General features: G+C 40.9%; 1 protein-coding gene across 7 annotated transcripts in view; it reads left to right on the top strand.

Annotated features, from left to right (window-relative positions):
• The first annotated feature begins 785 nt into the window (after positions 1-785).
• Positions 786-15,512, top strand: part of nav1a (neuron navigator 1a) — an 88,366-nt gene continuing 73,639 nt past the window's right edge. For all 7 annotated transcript variants that reach the window (XM_020044996.3, XM_020044995.3, XM_020044998.3 and 4 more), the window contains exons 1-2: positions 786-1,321; positions 1,630-2,385. In XM_020044996.3, coding sequence (XP_019900555.2) covers positions 1,635-2,385 — 751 coding nt within the window. In that variant the 5' untranslated portion in view covers positions 786-1,321; positions 1,630-1,634. The remainder of the gene's footprint in view (positions 1,322-1,629; positions 2,386-15,512) is intronic.

Raw genomic sequence — 15,512 nt, 5'->3', positions numbered from 1 at the left:
AGACTCAGTGTGTAGTTAGTTATACAGACAGAAAGAGACTCAGTGTGTAGTTAGTTATACAGACAGTGAGAGACTCAGTGTGTAGTTAGTTAGACAGAGAGAGATTTATCATGTAGTTAGACAGACAAAGAGAGATTCATCATGTAGTTAGATAGACAGAGAGAGACTCATCATGTAGTTAGATAGACAGAGAGAGACTCAGTGTGTAGATAGTTAGTTAGGCTCTGATACACATGGCCTGTTGTCTAATTAGTAATATGGCTCATATGTGTCTCTGTAAGCATTTGTGTGTGTGTGCGCGCCTGTATGTGTGCCCTTTCTAATTGTTGTTTGTCAGTGACATGCTGACCGCCTCTCCTACCCCCAGGACATACATATGAATGACAGAGCTGAGGAGGGGGTCAGAACAAAGGGATTTACAGAGTGAAACAAAGACACAGAAAGAGGAACAGCAAAATAGAAATTGACAGAGGGACGTTAAAAAGAGAGAGAGCGATGGTGAAGGAGAGAGAGAGATGGTGAAGGAGAGAGAGAGAGAGACAGATAGACTGAGGGAAAAAAGAGAGGGAGGGAGAGAGAACAAGAGAAAGAGGGGAAGGAGGGTGAATCAGCCAGTGGGAGGAGAAGAAAAGGAAATAAAATAGGATGGTTGAATGAGCTGGTGAAAGAAGAAAGGAGAGGAAGGGAAGGAGAGAGGGAGGGGGAGGATAGAGGGACTCAGAGGGGGGGGGGGCAGGAAAGAGGGACTCAGGGAGGGAGGGGGAGGGCGGGTGTTTCTGCTGTTAGTCAGTCAATCGACTGCTGGTCTCCTCAAAGGCAGAGCAAGAACTGGCCAGAGAATCAGAGAGGTGTTTTAGAAACAGCCAATATAGTTAACCCAGAACAGGAGTGAAGAAGAGAAGACTGGATTTAACCCAGAACAGGAGTGAAGAAGAGAAGACTGGATTTAACCCAGAACAGGAGTGAAGAAGAGAAGACTGGATTTAACCCAAAACAGGAGAGAAGAGAAGAAGACTGGATTTAACCCAGAACAGGAGAGAAGAGAAGACTGGATTTAATCCAGAACAGGAGTGAAAAGAAGACTGGATTTAACCCAGAACAGGAGTGAAGAGAAGACTGGATTTAACCCAGAATAGGAGTGAAGAGAAGACTGGATTTAACCCAGAACAGGAGCGAAGAGAAGACTGGATTTAACCCAGAACAGGAGTGAAGAGAAGACTGGATTTAACCCAGAACAGGAGTGAAGAGTAGACTGGATTTAACCCAGAACCCAACAGAACAGAACATTTCCATGGATTAATACTGTCATTATTACTAGAAAGTAAGATGCCCAGTAATAATAATAATAATGTAATAATAGAAAGACAAGACTGCATTATTATAGCCTTTCAAAGATCAAACAATGTCAGTTGAAAGTGGGATGGATAGCGTTAATGTGTGTGTCTGTGGTGGAGATAGATCTGTCACAGATGTCATCTGTAGAGGGATACAGTATGTAAAAAATGTTTTAACTGATTTGGTACATAATTGATTTAGTGTGTAACTGACTCTGTGTTTTGCTGATTTAGTGTGTACATTACTTAGTTCTTAACTGGTTTACTGTGTTACTGAGACTCCTCTTCTCTGTAGGGGTGATGCTGGATGCTAACATTAGCACTGGTGCTAAATCTCCAACCGGAGGTCAACCAGATATGACCTCTAGAAGGGGCATCAAGCCCCCTTCTCTCCCCCAGGCAATCTCAGTTCACTCTGGGCCTGAGCTCAGGGTGTACTGCCCCGGATCTAACCACAATCCTAGCATTCTTCGGAAGCAGCGCTCCCTCACCAACCTGTGTGTTCTGACTGACACAGAGAAGAAGTTTCACTTGTACCAAGCCCCCTCCTGGACAGATGACATGGATCGGCCCACAACAGGCATCAGTAAGAAGGGCCGTTTTAACAAAGGCCGGGTGGGAATGGGAGAACAGGGGAAAGCTTCTCTGACCCGTAGCCTGTCCAAATCAGAACAGTCTTTGTTCCACAGAAGCAAACCCCTCTCCCCTTCTGCCATGGCCTGTGTCCCTAAGCCCGGCATAAAGCCCAGCCGAATCCCCAGGGGGCCCTCCACAGAAGGCAAAGGCAAGGCCCCTAAGGAAGGCAACTGCAATCAGAAGGCCCCTTTGGTGGAGAACATCCTTCAGGACCAAGATAAGAGGAACAGTACTGGGGCTAGTGACGGGAGGGCAGGAGAGAGGAGTAGTTGGACATCGCAGTCAGTGGAGGAGAGGAGAAAGAGGAACGAGGGAGATGTTGAAGAACAGGAGAAAGGTTTTCTGAAGGTGGATCCTGAGCTGGTGGTGACTGTGTTAGGAGATCTGGAACAACTGCTCTTCAACCACATGCTAGGTGAGTTACTATTTATAACTATGACTAGTAAATATTACTAATACTACTATACTACCAATATTCTGCAACTATATTACTTCTACCATATTACACCTATAAAACTCCTTCTGCAATACTATACAACTTCTATACTAAAGGCTCTACTGCTACTCTTCTACTATAATGCTACTATAATACTGTATTGATACTATACTATCACTATAATATAATAATATGCTAAATTGCTGCATTTTCACCGGTGCTTTACCCCCGTACCAGGGCTCCACCAGTGATGTATGCTAATGTTGGCTCTAGACTTTCCTGTTTCCACTATACATTTAGTACCAAAGACTTAAGGAGGGGCTCAGGTGGGAGGAATAAACTATCAACGTGATTTGGTTTTCCAGTTACAAAAAATAAAAGGCAATATTTTTCCAGTAGTAAAATAAAATAAACAATAACGACTTTCTCAGTTTGTTTATAATACAACATTTGAACTTAATAAAAGTGATTTCTTCCTCAAACTCTCCCGACCGGCTCCTTCTCCACATACAGCTCCTTCTCCACCTACAGCTCCTTCTCCACCTACAGCTCCTTCTCCACCTACACTCGTGACACTGCAACTGTAAGCCAGTGTATTCATGATTTAGTTTAAGTAGTCAAAACTATCTACCTTTATACCAGGATTTGGGAGGATGCTGAGGTAATTTTGTGTTGTTATAAGTTCTCTAGGTTACATCTCGGTCTCAGTGCTCCGTTTTTGAATCAATGGCATATTGTGAGTCTTTGCTTCCCTGTACTATTGCTTTATTTTCTTTGTTTTATCAGGGATCTGTTTGTTAGATGAAAACCACTACGAGAAGCCTAAAGACTGAAGCTTAAAGACTTCAGCAAATTATAGGCTACACATCGCTATTTGAATGGCACAACATGCAGCGTTTTCGCAGCACATAACACATCAAACCACAAGCCCCGCCCATAGTCCTTTAGTCCAGGGCTTGGCATCAAGTGACAGCCAAGCCACTCGGCCACTCTACCAAGAAAAATTGTTATATGATGGAGATGATCAAATCTAATTTTGAATTCTTGAATTAGCTTAAAAGGAACCTCATGTTATTAAAGGGATAGTTCGTCCAAAAATTATATTTTGGTGACATTCCACTAACCCCGAGTTGTTCCTTCAGACACAAACTGTTGTAAAATTAAAACAATCCATTATTCAGCTCTGTCTCAGCCAGTAATTAACGTTTTAGCATTGTACAAATTAATTAATGGAAACGGTATGTACTGCTATCGCAAAGCTGCATTGCAAGCTGAAAACTACTCTAAAACACTCAAAACTAAGACAAGTGGTGTTGTAACCTCAAAGAACATGATATTGTATTCCTCAAAATAAATTTTAAATGTTGATGATATGTGACTGTGTTCACCAGTCAGTTTTTGTTCACAAAACTGATCAATCCACACATTCTTTCGGGAAGAGTAAGTAATACATCAAAGTAAATGAAAGTTAGTATTCGCTAACAGATTTAATTTAAAAGTGAAATGTTTCCAGTTGCGTCACTGATATATTATGAAATGTTTTTGTAAAGAAATCTACTAATAGCCTACACAGAAATAAACACTTTAATTACCTTAAGAAATAATATAACACAAATCAAAGAAATTTGCTTAAATAATGTTTTTGAAGTAGAGTATGTTAGAAGAACATATTTTGACATGACAATTTGCGAATTCACTTTAAAACTAGCAGTAGGAAATACTATAGGCTACTATAGGCTATACTATCTAACAAGGGATAATGACAGAACCGTAGATTTAAACCTTATTATCTATGGACAGAACTACCTTTCAATTTCACTTTCTGTTTTTTTTATTCCACAACACTGAATAAAGCTTGAGAATGAGAGTTCAGTCGTTGGAGAAACTAAATTATTATATCCTTATTATGATTGGCTTTTCTGTGTTGACTTTGGCAAATTATTAAACCAAGTACAAGCTATAAGACCAAAAATATGATACTGTATCAACTATACTAGAAGAGATGATGAGGTTGTTTTCTCCAAGTGAATAGGCTACAGAAACCATGTTTCTTTGCGGGTCTCTCAGGGGTTGTGATGGGGATAACAAGTTGATTTCAATGCAAGTGCTTAGGTCCAAATCGAGAGGATTTGTTTGGGGCAAATATGTTGCTTAAATTACGAGTCTGGTCCTATGAACTGGCACTGAAATGTACCCATTTCAACGCCAGGACTCTTGGGACAGACACACAAAGACGCTCCGTTCTTGCAGCCTACTCGCTTGGTGAAAACTTTGTGTGATTGGCAACATGGGGACCAAGGACCAGCACTCATCGTCTTCACAGTCTGATTCTATTTGGCACGTTAAGTAGGAATACAGTGTAAAAAAATTGTCTTAGAGTTTAGAATTTTGAACAGAACAATGTAATATACACCTATTTAGAAAAAGTCATGGAAGACGTTTGTAGCTTTCAAAATGGTAGTTTCCATATAAATTGCATTGACTAATAAATAAAAGTTACATTGCAACAGCCAGGTACTTTAGGCCTGACAATTTAATTTTGTTGGAAATGAAATAATGAAAAAAATCCAGATTTGTCTAATTAACATTCAAAATAATCATACATTTTAGTCGCTAAACTACAGAGGTAAGACCTTGTTTTATGTGATCAATGTACACTCACCTAAAGGATTATTAGGAACACCTGTTAAATTTCTCATTAATGCAATTATCTAATCAACCAATCACATGGCAGTTGCTTCAATGCATTTAGGGGTGTGGTCCTGGTCAAGACAATCTCCTGAACTCCAAACTGAATGTCAGAATGGGAAAGAAAAATTATTTAAGCAATTTTGAGCGTGGCATGGTTGTTGGTGCCAGACGGGCCGGTCTGAGTATTTCACAATCTGCTCAGTTACTGGGATTTTCACGCACAACCATTTCTAGGGTTTACAAACAATGGTGTGAAAAGGGAAAAACATCCAGTATGCGGCAGTCCTGTGGGCAAAAATGCCTTCGGGGCTGTTGCTGGGCAATACAGACTTTCCAAAATGCTAAATTTTTGTCTCATCAGACCACGTGACCTTCTCCCATTCCTCCTTTGGATCATCCAGATGGTTATTGGCAAACATCAGACGAGCCTGGACATGCGCTGGCTTGAGCAGGGGGACCTTGCGCGCGCTGCAGGATTTTAATCCATGACGGCGTAGTGTGTTACTAATGGTTTTCTTTGAGACTGTGGTCCCAGCTCTCTTCAGGTCATTGACCAGGTTCCTGCTGTGTAGTTCTGGGCTGATCCCTCACCTTCTTCATGATCATTGATGCCCCACGAGGTGAGATCTTGCATGGAGCCCCAGACCGAGGGAGATTGACCATCATCTTGAACTTCTTCCATTTTCTAAGAATTGTGCTAACAGTTGTTGCCTTCTCACCAAACTGCTTGCCAATTGTCCTGTAACCCATCCCAGCCTAATGAGTGGAGAACAGGAAGGCTTCTTAAAGAAAAATTAAAATTTACTTCCACCACAAATAGCATCTATGAACTGCATGGCTTTTGCCACTGGTCATTTTAAAACCTTATAAGCCAGTAATACTAGTATCTTAATATTTGGAATAGAATTGAGACATTTCCGGTGAGACTAAAGACAAACTTTACACTGCTAGTTCATTTCAGTGCACAAGAATGGTTGACATTGATCCAATAACTATCAATATACGTGACGATAACTGACTTTTTGGTCAAGTGATAAGATGAAAGAATCATGGAAACCCCTCCTCTTTCACTGTGCAAGTAGTTGTGGTCTATATTACTCCAATAAGCATGCATGGGTGCATACTTAAAAAATCCACCAGAAATAGGAGACCAACTGGGAACGTTTGGCATACTATTTTCAGCAGACAATGGTTTGAGACAGTTTTGGCATACTATATAATATGCAATTATGCAATTTGAGATTCAGCCTATATAAACAGTGCATCTAAAGACCAGCCAGTTGCAACCATCTATGACATGTCCATTCCTCAACAACCCTGTGGATGAAGGTGCTTAGATTCTGCCCAGAGTGTTTATACCACCAGCCCCAAGGATCTTCAGAGACAGACGTTCTCCACTGGGCTTCCCTGATGAGTATCTGTGGGAGAGGTTCAGGTTCAGTAGGCCCAGGAAAGTTTCCCTATGCAGTCTGCTGGAACCACACAAGGAAGCACACTCAACTCAGCCAAGCCTTGGCCACTATTCTGTCTGTCTGCATAGCTCAGCGTTTCTTTGCGTGTGGAACATTCTTGTACAGTGTTGGTGATGCAAAGGAAACTGCATGCCAGGAAATAATATGAATATTTTAATCACTTTCCCTGGTCATCTTGAAATACAGAGAATCAATGAGGTGTTTTATTCAATTGCAGGTATGTGACAGTTAAAATAAATGTAAAGTAGCCTAAAGGTTGACAAGCCTCAATAATAACATAATCCTCTTTTTCAGGCTTCCCCAATATTATAGACCCAATAGACTATATCCATGTGCATGCGCCACCTGGACTATATCCATGGGAAATCTTTCTATAGCCTGAACATACAGGTATATACTGGGGACATCTGTCCACACACTGTCAGGCAGAATAGTAGCAATTGGATTTGGATTAAATGTGCACATCTGTGAAAATAGATGAAATAAGTTTGGATGTCAAGACTTCTTTGGATTTAAATCCTGTTACCCAAGCAGTTGTCAATTTCAATGTCAGCCTCACACAAAGTAGTAACTGTACTGTACAGAGATGTTTCACTTCACTTCAGCACAGATCGATCAGAAAAAAATCTCTTATTTCCTTTTCTAACTTAATATGTCATAGCACTAACATGTACAGGCAGGGAAACATTTTTCATCCCTTGCTGATTTTGTACGTTTGCCTACTGACAAAGAAATTATCAGTCTATAATTTTAATCATGGTTGATTTGAACAGTGAAAGATAGAATAACAACAACAAAATCCAGAAAAAACAGATGTCAAAAATTTTATAAATTGATTTGTATTTTAATGAGTGAAATAAGTATTTGATCCCGGAACTGGAATTTACATTATGAAAGACACCACTGCATCAACTGTTCTTAATCATTCTGAGCAATTTAAAATGAATGCTCTGCCATTCAAAGTGTGCCATATCTTCGGTGACCCTCTATGCTGACAGATGATCTGCAATGGAAGTTGCCTGATATCTAATATAATAGCTGTTGCCACATTCTTTTTGGCTATTCAGTTGGCCCCTGTTGAGATGTAAACGCCCGAGAATGAATAGGCCAAGGGTTACTAGGTCAGAAAGGCTTCAATCCTCACTGAATTAGGCTAATTAACAGTAAATGCATTTTAGTTCTGTCAGTTCACATAAGTTAGCGTAATTAATTTGTATTGATCATAAATCTGATATCATTTAGCCTGACAATATAGCCAGTCTTACTTATCTTGTGATCTGAATGTTCATTTATAAAAAAATTACAATAAATTGGCTAGAATGACTTGTGCATTTAATCTGTCAGATTAATCTTGCCAAGTCATCTCCTCTCCTTGTCAATTGCAGCAGTAGTGCCCTTTTTGGGGATGATTCTTCATAAAGTCCCATCAGTAGGGTTTGTTCTGCTGTTGAGAAGACCACCGCTCTAGTTTTCTTAATTTCGATGATCGCTTGTTCTGGACTGCTTATTTACTCTGTGAGCGTGCACAATGCAAGCGTGTTCAAGCCTGGTTTGAGTTAACGTTGTCAAGACACGGCTAAATTGTGTTAATGGAATGGCTTGAGCCTGAAGTGGAAGTTGGATTTCATTCAAGCCAGGCTTTTTAATCAAGGGCAGATTTGATTAGCGTTGTTGATGGAATACCCCCCTGGAACAGAATTTCTGGGTTCATGACTTTTCTTGTTGTGGTGCATTTTTATATTGTTGCAATACAGAACTTTTTTCTCTCTGACAGCATTTACTGTTCGTGGTCTTGAAACAATGTGTGTTAGTTGTGTGGTTGAATTTATTCTGCCACTCTTTGAGTGACTGTTTTGGCAAATGTTTATTTGAAACGACACAACTGTATTTTCGTGGAACATTGTTCCTGCTAGCGATATTTGCAACCATTGTGTAAGCTACGTTTACTGCTTCTGAGACACACCTGAGGCGCGGTTTAGGATTATTTGACTCTGTCATCAAAGAATTGCTTCTCCTACATAGGTCTGCAAAAGAAAGGTCTCAAGTCATGCTCTGTATACAAAGGCTTCTGAGGTTTCTATCTATATGTACGACATCAGATCTGTTTCCGCTACTGAGGGCCTAGCTCCAATAGTCACAGTTCACTGCTACTGCTGTACTATCATACTATGTTAGTATACTACTATAACTTAATATACTATTACAAAATATTACTACCACTGGTGTGTGTGTTTGTAGTTGTCAACATCATAGGGTTTTGTTGTTACAGTTAAAACTATAATTTTGTCTTTCCCATCTTATATTATCTGATATGCTCACCCCTGTTTGTATATAATGTTACTTTGTGTAGATTTGCTGGATTCTCATCTGAGGTTTATCACAAGCAGCATCATATATTCTGTCTGCGCTGACTTACTGATTAAAGGTGATTCTGATTTTAGATTGTTTTTATTGTTGCATCATTAGCATGCTATTATTATTAATGTCTACACTGCAGCCAAACTATGGCTACTTCTCCTGGGATCCAAACATAAATCAGAACTTAACAAATCTAGGGTTGGCAGAGTGTTCAATTTAATCATGGCATCATGTATTGCTAATAGATAGAGACCTGTGGTAGCATGTCTTGTGTGGTACTGATGGAGAAGTGTGTGTTAACTGTTTGAACAGACCGTTCAGTACCTTTAACTAACCAACACTTCTTACAAAAAAACATCTCAGGACAGATTAACATGCTGTTGACCATCTGTGGGAATCTAAATCCTCAACATGCTGCGCTTTTTTGCAAATGTAGTCTTTTTATGTATGTCTTTTTGGCACTTGAACATGTAACTGGGCAGTGGTCCAATATATGGAGGGTCTGCAGGGCAGTAACTGTAATTACATTAAATATCGTTGAATTCTTTACTGAGTTAATTAATATGGCTTCATCCACTATGCAGCTCAGCCTCTGTAGGAATGAATCAGTTAGGATCAGCTCATCTTTACTATAACCACCTCCTCCTAACCCTTCTATTCCTCCTTCCATCCTTCTCTCCCTTCTACTCCTCCTCCTCCCAACCTTCCACTCCTCCTCCTCCCAACCTTCCACTCCTCCTCCTCCCAACCTTCCACTCCTCCTCCTCCCAACCTTCCACTCCTTCTCCTCCTCCCAACCTTCCACTCCTTCTCCTCCTCCCAACCTTCCACTCCTCCTCCTCCCAACCTTCCACTCCTCCTCCTCCCAACCTTCCACTCCTCCTCCTCCCAACCTTCCACTCCTTCTCCTCCTCCCAACCTCCAATTCCTTCTGATCCTCCCATATTTGATCTCCCTTCTCCTTCAATCCCTCCTCCTCCTAGGGGGTTCATTGATCTCGGGGCAGTGGACAGATGGCTTACACCGCCCCACCCCATCTTTGTAACCAGCAATGTATCAAGGACTGGGGGGTTTGACAGGACCCATATAGACACAAAAAGGGTTACACACACACAGACACACGCACACAGACAGGGTTAGACACACACACACACACACACACACACACACACAGAGACAGGGTTAGAGGGTTAGAGACACACATAGACAGGGTTAGAGACACACAGAGACAGGGTTAGAGACACACAGAGACAGGGTTAGAGGGGTAGAGACACACAGAGACAGGGTTAGAGGGGTAGAGACACACAGAGACAGGGTTAGAGACACACAGAGACAGGGTTAGAGGGGTAGAGATACACAGAGACAGGGTTAGAGACACACAGAGACAGGGTTAGAGGGGTAGAGACACACAGAGACAGGGTTAGAGACACACAGAGACAGGGTTAGAGGGGTAGAGACACACAGAGACAGGGTTAGAGACACACAGAGACAGGGTTAGAGGGGTAGAGATACACAGAGACAGGGTTAGAGACACACAGAGACAGGGTTAGAGGGGTAGAGACACACAGAGACAGGGTTAGAGACACACAGAGACAGGGTTAGAGGGGTAGAGATACACAGAGACAGGGTTAGAGACACACAGAGACAGGGTTAGAGGGGTAGAGACACACAGATGATCAAGTGTGGCAAAGAAGCACATTAGTCAGGAGATTAGGAAGTGCAGCTCCATTTCCATGCTTTCTCTACATAGCCTGTCTTTTTTCCAAAATTGGGTTGGTCGCTGTGGGCATGTATCATGTGTAGTTTTTGCTTTAGGACATATAGTATTCCATTTTGATCAGTTATAGGCTGATTCTTGTGATTCCAGTATGTAAATATATTTTTCTTTCAATGTCTATAAATAGGGGAAAAGGGTTTTTCAAGACTTGAGGAATATTTAGCCTTTACATTTTAATAAGTAAAAAAGCTACCAAAAATATTTTCTTAAGGGATCTACTAAAGCTTAAATGATCTAAGCAGCAGAGAAAGCAGAAATAAATAAAATAATAACAGGCATGTAGGAAATCTATTATTGTGCTATGCCTTTGGCATTATTTGCTAGTTAATTACATGTTTATGTGTTTAGCTAACCAGCTCAATAGAGCTGACTTGTTGGCTAAAGGCATCAGCCTAGAGTAATGGTTACCAACCAGGAGTACTAGAGCTCCTGGGGGTACTTGATTTATCCTTGGAGGGTATTTGATTTACATTATCCACAGAGGGTACTTGATTTATCCACGGAGGGTACTTGAGAAGAATCATGAGACCATAGGGTGAACTGGGGATTAGAATACTTTAAGGTTAATTTAGGTTTACTGGTAAAATGTCTATGAGGGGGTACTTTAAGTTTAATTTAGGTTTACTGGTACTTTAAGGTTAATCAGTGCAGAGGTTATAGCATGTGACTAAACATATGCTGATCAAGAGACTTAACACTAATTGTTTCTGTTAATTTAGATTATTTCCATGTGAATTTACAATTTTTTTCTAAATGTGTAACCTAAGTAGGTGGTATGATAACCTCTTACCGTAGCTGTCTAGATTTAGTAACTTGGTCATCTTTCCAGCTGTCTAGGTTGTTAGTTGGTTTAGTATCTAGTTGGTTAGATGGTTAGTTAGTTTGGTACATAGATATGCAGTTGGTTGGGTGGATACATTGTTAACTATTGTATCAGGCCAGTTATATAGTTGGTCGGGTGTATAGTTAGTTATTTGGTCAGGTGTCCTACTAACGCTCCCCAGTCAATACCCTGCTAACTCTGCCCCCATTATTCACCCCCAGTCAATACCCTGCTAACTCTGCCCCCATTATTCACCCCCAGTCAATACCCTGCTAACTCTGCCCCCATTATTCACCCCCAGTCAATACCCTGCTAACTCTGCCCCCATTATTCACCCCCAGTCAATTCCCTGCTAACTCTGCCCCCATTACTCACCCCCAGTCAATACCCTGCTAACTCTGCCCCCATTATTCACCCCCAGTCAATACCCTGCTAACTCTGCCCCCATTATTCACCCCCAGTCAATACCCTGCTAACTCTGCCCCCATTATTCACCCCCAGTCAATACCCTGCTAACTCTGCCCCCATTATTCACCCCCAGTCAATACCCTGCTAACTCTGCCCCCATTATTCACCCCCAGTCAATACCCTGCTAACTCTGCCCCCATTATTCACCCCCAGTCAATACCCTGCTAACTCTGCCCCCATTATTCACCCCCAGTCAATACCCTGCTAACTCTGCCCCCATTATTCACCCCCAGTCAATACCCTGCTAACTCTGCCCCCATTATTCACCCCCAGTCAATACCCTGCTAACTCTGCCCCCATTATTCACCCCCAGTCAATACCCTGCTAACTCTGCCCCCATTATTCACCCCCAGTCAATACCCTGCTAACTCTGCCCCCATTATTCACCCCCAGTCAATACCCTGCTAACTCTGCCCCCATTATTCACCCCCAGTCAATACCCTGCTAACTCTGCCCCCATTATTCACCCCCAGTCAATCTCCAACTAACTCCCCTTTCTTTTCATCTCACCCCGGGAAAATTAGGTATCTGTCTTCCTGAGCCCCCCCCCCCCTTTCTCTTTTCTCCTTTTTTATGGCCCCAGCTGGATTTTGGAGATGGGAATTAGTAATGCAAAAACCCCTATCAGGAGTGCGCACACACACACATACACACACGCAGGCAGACACACACACACACACACACACATTCATTCATTCATACACACACACACACACACAGGTTTGTCTTTATATTCTTATAGGGACCTGAGACCCCCCGATATAGCAATCCATGCTCCCTATTCCCAAGACATACCCGAACCCTAAATCTAACCCTTACCATAATCTAAATATCTTCACCCTGAAATTCACCTAGCCCATCACCTCACTCTAGACCTAAATGGTGAAGGCTAACAGTAACTCAAATTCTAACATTATGACACATTGTAAGTTTTAAGCTAAACCTAATCCCAAAACCACAAATCAAATTTGTTCAAAACAGCCTTGTGGCTTCAGCTTTTAATATTTATTTTACTATATTTGTACACATTCATTTGGATCCCACACACACTCTTCTTTGCTTTAATTGGTAGAATTTAATTACCCTTACTGGGAGGTTTGTTTTTCATTCATTAATATATTTTTGTGGGTGGGGGGGTTTAACTGACAGAGACAGAGACGTCAGTGTATTATACTGGTCTGTCCCCAGGGAAGTTAATCAATTGCCAATCTGAACACTCACTTACATAGGATCAATCTGCACTGAATGGTGATCTGATCTGTGTGTGTGTGTTTTAGGCAGCAGCTGTCGTTGAGGCTGACACCATTAGAAGATCATGACTCCACCCATGTCATTAGGACACACACACACACCCCTCTGTTGTTATGAAGATCTACTGCTCTGTAGCCATCTGGTCTGATCCATGGGGACACCACTGCTGGAAGGGGCTGAAGTGGGGGGGGGGGTGTGTGTTAATGGGACTGTGTTCATTTGGTAATGTTACAGAGGAAGTTGTCATTGTATTTCTCACATCCTTTTATTTTCATTTCAAGGTGAAACACACTCACACGCACTCTTACACACACACTCTCACACACACACACACACACACACACGTGTGTAGCAAACACACATGTCATACATATATATGTTAAGTCATACATATGTTCCTCACATGCATACAAACCCATGTTTAGCACACACATGTATTTAGCAAAAATATACACTCATGCATACATGTTTAGCTTACATGCATAATTTACAAACACATTTAGCTCATACACACCCTTACACACAAATTCACTTTATTTTACCAGGCAAGTCAATTATTAACAAATATTGGGATACTTTTTTTTTTTTTAAAGGAACCAGGCAAGCGTTCTGCAATGTTCTCCAATTAGTCAAAATTCCACGATTCTCAAAACTAGTTCCCTACATTACCTAACATCCAAACCAACAACAGGTATAACATGATTGATACTCTACATTTCTCATTTAATTAGTTAAATTAGAAAGATTACTGTAGGGACCGATTGGGACGTACTACCTCTTCATAAAATTGCGTTTCAACATTAGATAATTTTGTCACGCATTAACATCACGGCAAGTTTGAATATTTAGCTAGACACCATTATGCATTGTGTTAAACTGACTAACATTTCATATTAAGTTTACTTCCACCACAAATAGCATCTATGAAATGTGTGGCTTTTGCCACTGGCCATTTTAACAGCTTATTAGCCAGTAATAAGCTTAGTAGTATCTACAGTACTAACTTACTACTTGGAATTGAACAATTGCTAGCGAGACTGAAGATGAACTTTGCACTCCCAAAGCAATTTAATATCATGGCACAACAACATTTGTTTTGATTTCATTCGTGAAAGTTATTATATCAAAGCCAATATAGGTGAAAATAACTGACTTTTCATCAAGTGAAAAGATGAGAGAATTGTGGAAACCCATCCTATTTTACTGCCCAAGGGGTTGTGATCTACACTCACCTAAAGGATTATTAGGAACACCATACTTAATACTGTGTTTGACCCCCTTTCGCCTTCAGAACTGCCTTAATTCTATGTGGCATTGATTCAACAAGGTGCTGAAAGCATTCTTTAGAAATGTTGGTCCATATTGATAGGATAGCATCTTGCAGTTGATGGAGATTTGTGGGATGCACATCCAGGGCACGAAGCTCCTGTTCCACCACATCCCAAAGATGCTCTATTGGGTTGAGATCTGGTGACTGTGGGGGCCATTTCAGTACAGTGAACTCATTGTCATGTTCAAGAAACCAATTTGAAATGATTCAAGCATTTTTGCCCACAGGACTGCCGCATACTGGATGTTTTTCCCTTTTCACACCATTGTTTGTAAACCCTAGAAATGGTTGTGCGTGAAAATCCCAGTAACTGAGCAGATTGTGAAATACTCAGACCGGCCCGTCTGGCACCAACAACCAAGCCACGCTCAAAATTGCTTAAATAATTTTTCTTTCCCATTCTGACATTCAGTTTGGAGTTCAGGAGATTGTCTTGACCAGGACCACACCCCTAAATGCATTGAAGCAACTGCCATGTGATTGGTTGATTAGATAATTGCATTAATGAGAAATGTAACAGGTGTTCCTAATAATCCTTTAGGTGAGTGTATATCACCCCAAAAAGTAAGTTTTATTTTAGGCTTACTATATAACGTAGCTACTGAAGCTTGAAGCAAGCAAGGGTTTTGTTTATCCTGAACAAATCCTAATGCATCATTTGTTTTGAAGAATTGAGCAATTGCTACCGAGAAAGAAGATTACATTTACACTGCCAAAGCTATTTAATTTCATGGCACAACAATGTTTGTTTTTCTTTCATTCGTGAATGACATTGACACAATAACTATCAATATAGGGGAAAACTAACTGACTTTGTCGTCAAATGAAAAGACTAAACAACTCTTTTACTGTGCAAGGGGTTGTGGTCTATATTACCACAAAATGCATGCACGGATGCGACTTTGAGAATCCACCAGATATAGTCACAATATAATC

Source organism: Esox lucius, chromosome 12 (assembly GCF_011004845.1).
Source record: "Esox lucius isolate fEsoLuc1 chromosome 12, fEsoLuc1.pri, whole genome shotgun sequence".
NCBI lineage: Eukaryota > Metazoa > Chordata > Actinopteri > Esociformes > Esocidae > Esox > Esox lucius.
Note: the sequence above shows the minus strand (reverse complement) of the source record. Positions and strands in the feature narration are given on the sequence as shown.